This window comes from Neodiprion pinetum, chromosome 4, assembly GCF_021155775.2.
Source record: "Neodiprion pinetum isolate iyNeoPine1 chromosome 4, iyNeoPine1.2, whole genome shotgun sequence".
Taxonomy (NCBI): domain Eukaryota; kingdom Metazoa; phylum Arthropoda; class Insecta; order Hymenoptera; family Diprionidae; genus Neodiprion; species Neodiprion pinetum.
The window spans coordinates 9,214,079-9,227,253 of record NC_060235.2 but is presented as its reverse complement, the minus strand read 5'-3'; the positions used below and the strand labels follow the sequence as shown (position 1 = coordinate 9,227,253).

Below are 13,175 nucleotides of genomic sequence, written 5' to 3'. Positions count from 1 at the left end.
ATGGGGTACACCGCGCATACTACTAACAGATAACGGCACACCATACATAAACAAACTCATACGCGAACTGACACAAAAATTCAACATAAGACACGCAACAATCCCCCCATACCACGCACAAGCCAACCCCGTAGAGCGAGTCAACAGAACCGCTAAAACAATGATCCAAGCCTACGTAAACAACGACCACACAGAATGGGACATACACTTACAAGACTTACAATTCGCAATCAATACATGTACACACACATCAACTAAACACACACCAGCCTTTTTAAACCTAGGAAGGGAATTAAATCCCACACAATGTCTAAGAAATCAGTTAGAGAACGACGACGAAGTAGAATTACAAGACACAGACAGATGGACAGACCACTTGAGACGACTACAAATACTTAGAGACGAAGTACAGAGGCACTTAATAGAAGCAAACGAAAAACAAGCACACTACTACAACCTACGAAGACGAGACATTCAATTCAAGGAAGGAGACAGAGTACTGAAAAAGAACCATACACTCTCATCCGGACCAGAACGAACAACAGCTAAGTTGAGTAAAAAATTCATAGGCCCATACATAATCACTAGAAAAGTCTCACCCACAATATACGAATTAACAACAGAGAGCGGTAAAAACATAGGAAAATGTCACATAGAAGACCTAAAATTATACACATAATCAAATAGGCAATAAAAGAACCACGCCCAACAACACACCTCGAAAATAAACTAACATGTGTATTCACCCCACAGAAACACAACATGGAAAAGCAGCAACCTAAAATACCGGCCCTGATGACACTGCGACTGACGAGACCGACAACAACGACAACACAGACAGAAAGAACACCACTATTGCAAACACCAGGACAGGCCCCACACCCACACCGATACGGACGCGACGGCACACACCACCCTGAGACCCGACGAACCCTACTACCGACACCCACCACATACATACAGGTAACACAAACCACCACAACAACAACACACATAACAACCACTGCACCCACAGCCACACAAAGACACCCACAAACACACACACCGATGACCACACACACAATTACACCCTCCGGACCAAGGCAATGCCCGAAATGCAACGGGCTGGTCCGGGGCACAAAATACACAGAACACATACAAACCTGCACACAAGCTAACACAGACACACCACACCCACCACAAATTATCACACACCCACCAACAGTTACCCACACCACACGAACCACGGCCACACACACGACTACACACCCACCCAACAAGAAACAAACACCCCATACAACCACACGCCCCACACCCACACCAACACCACGGCACACACCACCCCCCGCATCAACCCCTCAATGGGCACGCACCAGATTCGCGAGACCACAGACGACAGAGAACAGGATCTTACAGACATTCGCCAACATGGACAGACACACAGAATCGACACAGACAAAACAAACATGCAAACAACACACAGGACCACACCCCGAAATAATAGCCATAATTGCAAGTTTACAACCAGCAAGCACCCTAGACGACGAATTACGAGCACAAAGAGAAAGATACATGACCAGACGGGCACACGAACGCACAAACACTGACGAAACAGAAGCCAGCACCTCAACACACCAACCACACACCACACATCAAACAGCACCACACAAAACACAACCCCCCAACACACCAGACACCGACAGCGACACAGATTCCACCACCTCCACCGCAGAGACAGTTATACACATCGAAACCACACACACAAGCACGCTACAAACACAAACGACGGACAACGACACAGACAGTAACACCGACATCACCTCACTCACTGACACAGTCGAACATACACAAACACCCCAACCAGCCACACACACCACACGGGACTCAAAACGATACAAAAAACGAAAATCAATACGGAAACAAAAAAAAGAACAAAACAGGAAACACTAGACAAACTGACAACACCAAACGGACGGACGAACAACGACGCACACACAACACGGGACGCAATACGATACAAAAAAAAAAGGGGGACAAAACAGAAAACACCAAATACACTAACAACACCAAACCGACGGGCGAACAACGACAGACGGAGGCCAAAGAAACAGAACACAACCCAAAAAGAGAAAAGAGAAGGGAGAAGAAACCACGAGCTACGAGGTACAAAGAACAACGCAAAAACTCACCAAGACCCACACCGACGAGAGCCACCGAACCAAAACCAAAAATTCAAGTACAAAATAATATAAGAATAGAATAAGTTTATATAAGAGAAAAAAAAAAAAACATGATTTTGATTAAGACACACGAGACCAAGTAGAATAAGTAGATATAAGACGACCCACAACCCACACCAAACACACATCCCGCAAATACAACCCAACCTCCATCCCTTAACCCCGACAGATCGGAGCAGACAACACAGAAACAACAAAAATAACAAAAGGAGAATACACAGACGAAAGGACCACAAAATCCGTCACCGAAACCGGCTCACCCTATAGGCCTCGCCCCGCGTGGGGAGGGGGGAGTTGTGACGTTGCACCTAGAGTGCAAGTCATAACAAACCCCAAACCCGCGGGGAAGAGCCGAACGGGTGAGTCCTGTCCCGTCGGGAAAGACCCGAACATAACCGAAGCCCCCGACGCTCGGCAGAGCCGAGCGCCAGATTCAGTACGAGCACGGAAGTAAGAGCAGCAACACCTGAGCAGCCCAGCCTAAGAGCGAACGAGAGAGAGAGAGAGAGAGAAAGAAAGAGAGAGAGTCACAGCCACCCACCGATACACCCAGCTACACTCCACCACACCGAGAGAAAGAAGGAGAGAGAGTCACAACCACACACACCGATACACCCAGCTACACTCCACCACACCTCGAGACACCCACACACACGCCGACGACACCAGGTTAGCCTGCATTCTACAGCCAATCTGCTCCTCCCCTCGCAATACCAACCCTTTCTACCTCACACTCCCCGTCACACTACACCCCCCATCCCCTCGCAATACCAACCCTCCCTACCTCACATTCCCCGGCACCTCACACACTCCCCCCCCCGCCCGCGCGCGTATCTGTAAGTAGTATTAAGTAACGCTAAGGGCTGAGGCGTGATCAGCCCCCGCTCAAGTCTACAACCCTTTTGTATCTTTAGTAATATAAGTCGACTCACCCCCCCCCCCGATCGCAACGCATGTACCACCTCCCCTTTATTATTTTTTTCTTTTCTCTCAAAATACACACACCAAGTTTTACCTACTACATCCGCCCCGTCTCTAATTGTCTCTCCCCCCCCCCCCCCCCCCCCCCCCACATTATTCGTGCGGACTCAAAACCCGTCACAATATATCCCGAAACGACGAAGTTTACAATGTATTACATTGTATGCGATCACGGCTTCCCCCAAATCTAGCTAGCAATTTTTCGATCGTCAGTCGCAACTCGTGTTACGAATGCTCAACATCGTAATCTCGTAATAAGGGAGTGACTTCTGTATGTGCTTTGCTGCGTCGAAAAACATACAAAAATGGATAAAAACAAACCGCAACGTGCGCGCGATCTCTGCGCTTACCGTGGTTGTAAGAATTCTAAATTTACGGGAACAAAACTATACAGATTTCCTGTGGCAGGAGATTGCCGCCTTGATGCGTGGGTAAAAAATACCGGTAAGTGTTGCATTGTAATTATTCGCATTTTTTCTCGAAATGGAAAAGTGCAAGAATCTCGGAGAACAGTGAAATCCAAAATAACTAACGCTATGCGAAAAAGGATGTACTGAAGAATGCTTGGTATATTTATTTCTTAATTTTTTAAAAAAAATTTTTTTTATTTTTTTTCGATTCTATCAAGCATACAAATTTTTTTTTTTTAAATTTCATTTCCCAAATGAAAAATGAGTGCTTTCATGCATCATGAGAAACGTCTGCCCTGTGGCAGACGTCTGCCGAGAAACGTATGCCGTGTTTCTTGATAATGCAAAAAACTTGTAAAAAAATTGTGGTGGGAAAAAATTGTTGAACAAATTTCCGTTCATGTTCCTTTCTTATATTATAGAATGAATTTGTTCTTTTCTCTGAACATGTATGAAATTGTTCAGAATTTTCACTCCATTTTAAATTCAATTTTTATAATTTTGGTAAAATCGTGAAGGGTGAATTTTTGATACATGTTAGGAGAAATATTCCGTGTTGCATCTAAGAAGTATGCGGGGTATTAAACGATCAGAAATTAAACCTATATGAATTCTCGAAAACAGAAATTTTCGCAAAGAGACAATTAAAAAAAAAATCATTGCACTTGCTTGCAAATATATTTACATTAATTTCATAGTAGAAGAAATAAAGTTTTCTGAAGGTTTTCTGAACAACATTTTTTTAAACGATTGATTTCAAACTTTTTCACTTTACGATGACAACAAAAAATGTTCTTCGCATCTGCAGAATGTTTTTTTTTTTACTGATTTTTACCTTATCTCAAAGTACTCAAAATTATCACCAAAACTCACTTTTGGTAGGAGAAAAAAATTCTTCTATCGAGTTTCAAAGTCAATATATTCACACGGCGCGGTTTGGCGCAGATGAGTCACTTGTTAATGCAGGTACATTTTTTCCGAAATCGCAGGCAATAAGTACTTGCTGACTTTATCACCGGAAACATTACGGACGTGGGGGTTATGCCGGGAGCATTTCAGCCCGATGTACTTCATTGGCAACAGACTTTCGCAACAGGCGATTCCTCTTATGTTTCTCGAGAGTGTTGACGATTCGAAGGCCAACCCGGAAGTCCGACCTTCATCCAGATATGTGGAAGGTCCAGTGGATGATTGCGCAGTCCGTACAATGGTAAGTGATGCAATTTCTCTTGCAATGCCGCACCCGGTCGAGTTCGAGTCGTTGATTCTCAACGATTCTGCCGATGAACCGGTGCCGTTCATTTCCGCGTTTGCGGCGAACCACTCTGTCATACCGGCGGATACCGTTTCCTCGGGTTTGACGGAAACGGTGCTTGTTATGCCTTGTGACTCTGTAGAGGTACAAAGCACAGGTGAGTCCGCCTTTGATACGGTTCACTCGTCGGCATCGGCGTGTGTGCCTATGGGCGTAGGTGAAGAAGATTTGCACGTTTCGGAGCATGCGCGTAAGTATAGGAAGACAGTGGTGAGCTTTGCTGATTCGGATGACGAAAATTGCACGTGGATGAGCGTAGAACCGCAACCCGATGATAGTAACCCTGCATGTCAGACGCCTGAGGGACACATGTCATGTGTGGGTGATCTGTCACTTCATGCAAAAGTGTTGCGTCATCTGCGTAAACAAAATGCCGCTTTGATACGGGAAAATGCATCGAAGACGAAAACGATTCGACAACTCCGTCAGAAGCTGAAACGAGCTTTGAGGACAGGTGCACGTGTGGAGAGAAAAAAATTGTCCCTCGATAGTTTTCTTGATCAGCAAAAGAGTTTGCGGCCGGCAGCAAGAACGATGATGAAGCTCCAATTGCACCGGAAAAATGCTCCTTACTCGGAGGAAGAAAAAGATCTTGCAAAGCAGCTTTTTTATTACTCAGCGTCTGCGTATACGCGTTTGAGAGATGCAGGATGCATGTTTCCGGCGGAAAGTACCGTGCGCAATTGGATCTCGGAGGTTGACATAAAACCCGGCTTCTGCGATTTCATATTCCAGAAGTTGAAAGTCAAAATTGAAGAGTTGCCTATCGAAAATAGGGTATGCGCTCTAAAATGGGACGAGATGACAATCAAACAATTTGAAGAATATTCGGAGAAATTCGATTGCATCGAAGGTCTGGTTGATCTCGGCCCACTCGGTCGAAGGGATGAACGCGCGCGCTACGTCTTCGTTTTTTGCGTCGACAGTTTGAACGCAAATCAATCATGGCGTTAACAAATCATCGCGTATTTTCTTCCCGGGACTGGCATGAAGGCCGAGGAGATTCATACCTTGGTCGATGAATGCCTCCGTCGATTGCATGAAGCTGGAGCCGTAGTTCACCTCGTGACATGTGATCAGGGTCCCTCGAACCAAAAATTGTTCAATTCTTGTTTAAAAGTGTCAGAGGAGAGTCCGTGCTTTATGAGCGGTGGCCGAAATTACTTTGCGTCATTCGACTTTCCTCATTTGATAAAACGTCTTTTGAGCACGTTGCGAACACACAAAATACTGTACTGGAGGGGTCAGATTATCGCTTCGTACGAAGATTTTGTAAAAACTTGGAGATACGATAACTGCAGTACTACCTCGAATCTACTCTCTCACATCTCCGAGGCGCACTTGTTTCCATCGTCCTTTCAGGCGATGAACGTTAAGCGTGCTTTTCAAATTTTGAGCCGCCGTTTTGCAGCGGCAATAACAACTGCAGGCAAGGATCCGCACGGGCTCAACACGGAAACGTGGCAGGCTAGCGCAGCTTTTGCTGAGCGTATGAATAAAGTCATCGATTCATGCAATGCCTATGAGCTTTTGTGCCGAAATCCTGATAAGCGTCCGCTTGCCGACAAGAATCCCGAGATCGAGGAAACGCTGACAGAGTTCGTGAAGTTTTCTTCGGAATGGACGATTGCTGACCCAAGGAGAAAGGGGACGGCTGAAAATACTTCGCAACCACCGGTAATGAAAAAGGTGCCTTGTCTGAGAGGTCTGCCTCTGACAGTAAGAGCTATTCTACTTACGTATACGACGATAAAAGAGAAGTATCCCGGATTCGAGTTGGCATCCGGACTGTGCAACCAAGATTCCGTCGAACACCTCTTCTCGAAATTTCGCCAGCGAGGTGGTCACAACCCAAATCCCACGGCTCGGATGGTTCGCTTGTCTCTGAGACACATCCTTTCTACCGGATACATCGGCAGCGGCAGCAGAGGAAATGTACAATGTCCTGACGCCGTTGCTTTGATAGAACCCTGCACGATGGTAGCTCGGGCTTTCGATACGCCAGAGAGTATGCCTGCGGATCCCACCGAACACGAATTCGACGAGGATACGGCAGAAGTTGAAAATGCTGTGGAAGCTCTGAGGCAAGAGCAGGAAACAGAAATGGCGAATGCGGAGACGTCGAAAGAAACGAAGTTACCGAGCTACGAACTTTGTGCAATCAATTATTTTGCTGGTTACGTAGCTCAGCGCAACCTGCGCAAATTTCCGTGCGATCGATGTCGTTTTGAAACCCTTAAAACTCCGATGGAAGCGTCATCGCCGAATGAGGTGTATACTGAACTTCGGGAATATGAACATGCTGACGCTGATGCGCCATCGGTGTCATATCTGAGCCGGCCCACAGACAAGTTCGAAAGCATCGTCAGATCGCAACTCGAAGCTTTTTATCGATTGTGGAAGACGCACTGGGCTTGCGAAGGTCTTTTGATCAATCTTATAGATGATATTATTACAGATACTGCCAGATTGTATCCTGACTGGTTTCACGAAGGTGATGAATGCCTTCAGCATCGCATAGAGCTTCTACGCTTTATGGTCAAAGTGAAGGTTTTCGCTCAGACTACATTCAACAATCGGGCAGTAGGATCATCTCGTACTATACACAAGCTGAACAGTAAGTTACAAAAAATTAAAGGTATTTAAATTGAATCGAAAGCTCTTAATGCGAAGATGTACCCTGACGTCAACCGGAGGCTCCATAGCTGCGCTTCATGACACTTTCTGTTGTGAAGACGTACCCGGGGAGGCTCAGTGAGTTGCGCTTAAGTATTCTCTTATTAAAGTCGTACCTGGCGATTGCCAGAGGCTCTATGAGCTGCGCTTCATGTATTTCCTTTTTTTGAAGTCGCACCTGGCGATTGCCAGAGGCTCTATGAGCTGCGCTTCATGTATTTCCTTTTTTTTTGGTTTGAAGTCGTACCTGCCGATTGCCAGAGGCTCTATGAGCTGCGCTTCATGTATTTCCTTTTTTTTGGAGTATGAGTAAGAATTTCTTCTCTGCATGCACGATGTAAGGAGACTGTAGTGTGTAGATGTTTATGTTTACCCCTTTCAATCCTTTGCTTCCGATGAGAAGCCCATAAGACAGCAATGCCGTCTAATAAATGAGATGCGGGTGTGCAAATCATTAATCTACGAGAGAATTTTTGTTGAGAATATGTAAATTTGAACAACTGGTGAATTTGAAAAATTAACGACGGAGCCAGGAATCGAACCTGGAATCTAGCGATGCTTTACCGGAGACTTACTCCACTAGACCACCTAGCCGCCTTCCTTTTTTTTGGTTTGAAGTCGTACCTGGCAATTAACAGAGGCTCTGCGAGCTGCGCTTCAACCCGTATATAAACTTTTTGGTTGAATATCGGAAAATGGCATATAGCCCTAATGGCTAGCTAGTTTACATGCTATAATAATTTAACTGGCGAATCACTGGCTCTATACGTAATGTTTCTATATTTAACCCAAAAATTTAAATACGGGAACGGGGGGTGGTGTTGATTGCCTTCTCGTGGTGCCCCCCGAAAACGAGTGCATTAATTTTTCTTGCTGAATATCAAGTTAAATGTTCATGCTTATTATCCTGATTCAAGAATAGTTTGGAATATTATTAATTTCATTCCAATTATAGTGCACTCGGCTAAACAATCAACAAAAGTATGATTCACAGAATTCTTTCAACACTTTTCTTATTGACGTTCTGTGAAATCCAGATTTTTTCTCATCCGGGTTACCAAATAACGAAACGGAAAAAAAAAAAATGGAGAAAAATCTACACACTCTCGGAATTGTTTTTTTTTTCATTCTTTTTTTCTCTTCTCGGTTATCAAAAACACAAAAAAGAAAGCGGGATCAAGCAAGAATATGAAATAAGAAAAAATGTAAGGAAAAAAAAAGTCGGTCCACTCTCACTTTCATTTATTTTCTCTCTTCTGAGTTACCCGTAATGAAAAAGGGGCGGGGATTAAGTAAAAAAAAGAGGCGCCAAAAACGGGGAACAAATCGATTCACTCTCGGTATTTTATTGTTTCAATTATTTGTTCTCTTCTAAAAGAAAAAAATAAGTAAATAAAAAAGAAAATAAAGAAATAAAAAGCGACCCAGGATCGAACCCGTGTCCCGCAATACCCCACCCTCATGTGGTATCCACTCAGCTGCGCTACAGCTACGTCCGTGTACGTCTGTTTGCTCGATATGTTTACGGAGCTTGCTCGGAATTCGCTGATGATTCTTTGGAAGATTCAGTTCGAGAAAAAAATAATTTCCCCCAACCACTTGCCCATTGCACATTTTGCATAAATGTTATCGAGCTGGCTTCGTATAGTTTTACATAGACTGCGTGTACAAATATTGGAGAACACCAGGCGTCACATATTTTCATATCAATAAAAAAATAATATTTATTAAAAAAAAAAAATAAGTATTCGGGCTGGGAATGGTTAATTATTTTGGTTCAGCGTCCGCTAATTGAATCCAAAATTTATCAAATCTGGAGATACTTTTATTCACTGACATTCATAATTGAAACAAGAAAAATCCCAATTCTTGCATTCCAGGAAACATCTGTGCGAGCGGGGACAAGGATGCGATTGGCAACCACTTGCTCGAGCGACCGAGTATATCTATGTATACACGATTGTGGGCCACCTTCGGTGCATGGCCGCCTAGGTGTCAGGTCGGAAATGGGCCACCTTCGGTGCGTGGCCGCCTAGGTGTCACGTCGACGCTCCAATCTAGCTGGTATCACGAAAAGCCGAGCGTTGCAGATCTCCCTACGCATCTCTGATTCGTAGAAGTACGGCAGTGCTACCAAACGTAACGAAAGTGGCGGGAAATTCGACAGAAGATTAATATTTTGATGTGAAATTAGAAATGGTGCACTACTGGTTCCTGGTGTGGCACTGGTGCACCTACCCTACGAATAATAAATCGCGCCAGGCGGCGGTCATATGTGGGACTACCTCCACCAACCGAGTTCGTTCTCCTGTCTCTAGCCTTCTTAGGAGCACCACGCTCACCACCAAGCGTCATGGAGCTGCGCGGAGGACGAAATTGTGATTTAGTGTTGAGTTCTGCACCGAGATGCTATTAAAGGTGCGCGTCGAGTTGCGCAATCGATGACGGGTCGATTATTGTGTATTCTTGTGGGTATGACATCACGTATAGGATAGCATATCGAGATACGTGTTGTGGCAGGTCGTAGGTTTTTGAAATCACTCTAGTTCTGGCGATCGTGCTAAATTGTTACGTTTTGGGAGTTTCGCGAAGTAATGGAGCCGCCTAAAAGTCGCGAGGGGGATGGAGAGTGTGTTGCGAGGTTGTAGAAGGTAAGCGCTCCTTATATCCTCGCGATTGAATTTCAAGAATAATTGCGAACAGGCTTGCCGAATAATGGATATCCATTTTGGATTTGCGTTGTAGAAAAGTACTCAAAATTCTTTGGCCGAATCTTTTGCTTGGTGACCGTAGCCTGAGTTGCGCGTGATAAAATAGAGCCATTTTATTGCTATAGCGGAAAAATTTCGAAGTTGCGAATTGAGAGTGGCGTATGATTTTAGTTAGCGCGCCACGAGCGCAGTAGAGTAAGTAATAGCGTAGGTTACGTGTAATCTTTTGTCTCCTTTTTTTTAGGATCGCGAAGAGCTAATTTTGAATTATTCTTTTTTTTTTTGTTTTTGTATCACCGCTGTTTTGAAATATAGTATTTTATTTTACTTCTTTTGTTAAATAGAGTGTGTTTTTCGAGTGTCTCTCTCTAAAATTACCCCTCTCCTCCCCCCTCCGCGGTACTGAGCTACCGATCATATTTCCGAGGTATAGCGCATTAACGATTTCGAGGCGTTAGTCCAGTAATTATATCCAAAAAATCGACCCTACCCGTGAATAATTATTTAGTGAATTTTTTTTCACAACTGTCTCGTGTCATAAAAAAAACACGCCTGAAACTACATCTGTGGTGGTGCGAAAAAGAGTTTACGCTCTGTTACTCCATGGTTGGCGTACGACCTTAAATATCGATTGCGCACTTTCTACTCTTTACTTCAGATTCATTCCTATTCCAACGTTCGACACAATCAATTTTATTTCAACACTCAGAAACCTCACGTATAACTTTTCTTACCCATATTGTGAACTTGCGTTGAAAAAAATTGAAATGAAACAAAATTTTTGTCACAAAACTAGATTTGTGAGTAATACCAAATCCAATGATTTGTCAAGTCGTTGATAGATCGTGACATTTTTCACTTCCGATTTACTACTGATGAATAATCAAGTCGCCTCCAAGTGTGTTCTAAGTCTACGTTTAAGATATTGTCAACATCGAGAATTGCATTTAATTACAGGCACGATGATTAAGGAGGTCCTGGAAATCTAGCTCGCAGTCTTTGAAATAATCGTTTTTTATTTTACAAGACCGCTAACGTTGAAGGCCGATTGATGCGCCATGTTTTCGCGATTCTTTCTTATGCTCTATGCATGAGTCCTTCCAGCATCAAAAACTATTCCAGTCCATTGCTGTTCCACGCGACGAATGAATCGTTATACAATCAAATGATTGCGCAATTTTCGTAATCCAACATAGTTTACTGTCGTGGGAGAAATAGAATGTGCACGGGTGGCGGAGAAGAGGATAAAATTACTATATCGATATGCATTATTTATTAATTATGGTTGCTTCACGTTTCAAAATGTTTCAAGATCGAAGAACATTAGAAAAATTTCGAATCACGTGTTCCAAATATAAAGAACACAGTCTCTGTGCTACATATTTACGGTTTCGTATGTTAATTGCAGAAAGAAATAAGTCAACAAAAATATCGGCTATTACTAAATATGTAATTTTTTCACGTCTTTGCGAATATTGATCGTGAATTTCTCTCTTGATTAGTAAACTTGCTGGTTGGCATGTATTCAACCGCTTTCATTTCACGAGTATGGAATCAAAAATTGTAGGATATTGTTGAAAGTTATGAAAATTCTGACAATGCTTCTATCAATGACAATTAATTGTTCTCGACCGAATCTCTTGTATAATTTAGGATAATATAGAAGCTGAATGTGCGCACATCGTTGATTTGTATATCATATTGGTATTATTTTTTATTCTTCGTCTTCATATTGATATTTATATGAAATTTATTGTCTTATATTTCCGAAACATTCCCTCACGACGAATGAGAAAACGAAAATTTAGTAATCATGCGTGATCTCGACTGAATCTCTTAGATAATTTAGGATAATATAGAAGCTGAATGTGGGCAGCTCGTTGATTTGTATATCATATTGGTATTATTTTTTATTCTTCGACTTCATATTGATATTTATATAAAACTTATTGTGTCATATATTCCCAAAACATTCGTTCACGATGAATTAATAAACAAACATTTATCAATCATGCTTAATTTTGAGAGAGCCATCAGCTTGACAGTACCATTGTTGAGTATAATTCTTAAAAATGTCACATTTGAATTTGCGCAATCGCTAATTGGGCCAGTAGGTCGGATGAGACGGGTCAGTAGGCATGACGGGTCAACAGGTAAGACGGGCGGTAGTTCATCTTCATTCGTCTTCTCCTCCTTTGATGACATATTGAAGTATAGATCTCTCGAGCGATATACAATAGGGGGATTGCGGTCAGCTGCTTTGCGCTACGTGCAAGAGGAGGTAGACTACGATAAATGGAGATATATTGATCTTGACTCACAATGTTGCGTTATCGATATCGAAAAGATACGGATCCTGTGCCAACTCCTTGTCATGCTGGTACACTCCGATGTCTGTCGATAGATCGTCATCTGCGTCGGGCTGATCGATGAAGCTTGCTGCTTCGTCGGTGATCGCTGCCAAAGTCCGATAACTCGCTGCTTCCCGATCTTCGGAGCTTGAAAGTGGTTCGTCCTTATCGCCTGCGCAGTTTGCATGTTCAACTGGCTTGATCAAATTTGCAATGTTATTTGTTTGAAAAAGCGGGCAAAATTGTTTGCTGTAGGATTCTAATTGTATGTACGTTCCACCGTAGCATCTGATCATGGAGAATGAAATTTCAAGCGGATCTTGATTCAATCGGGACGCAATCAGAAACTGAACTCCTTCCTTCTTCAGGTCTTCCCACAGTAGCAATACCGCGTTGATTGACTGCCACAACCCGTCAAAGGAGGGTGGAGTTTTTTCACCATGCGTGGTAACAGGGCGCTACTTCGATCTGTCGAACTCGTGTGCTCAGTTCACACGAGTAGATATTTAATA

At 43.3% G+C, this 13,175-nt stretch overlaps 2 protein-coding genes across 2 annotated transcripts; both read left to right on the top strand.

The window, feature by feature from the left end:
- Positions 1 to 762: 762 nt before the first annotated feature.
- Positions 763 to 2,242, top strand: LOC124216510 (putative uncharacterized protein DDB_G0290521). The gene is made up of 2 exons (XM_069135031.1): positions 763 to 963; positions 1,673 to 2,242. The coding sequence occupies exons 1-2, from the start codon at positions 763 to 765 to the stop codon at positions 2,240 to 2,242; spliced, it is 771 nt and encodes a 256-aa protein (XP_068991132.1).
- Positions 2,243 to 5,912: 3,670 nt separating this feature from the next.
- Positions 5,913 to 7,571, top strand: LOC138190765 (uncharacterized). Its single transcript, XM_069135030.1, has one exon. It carries the CDS (start codon positions 5,913 to 5,915, stop codon positions 7,569 to 7,571), a length of 1,659 nt encoding a protein of 552 aa, XP_068991131.1.
- Positions 7,572 to 13,175: the final 5,604 nt, after the last annotated feature.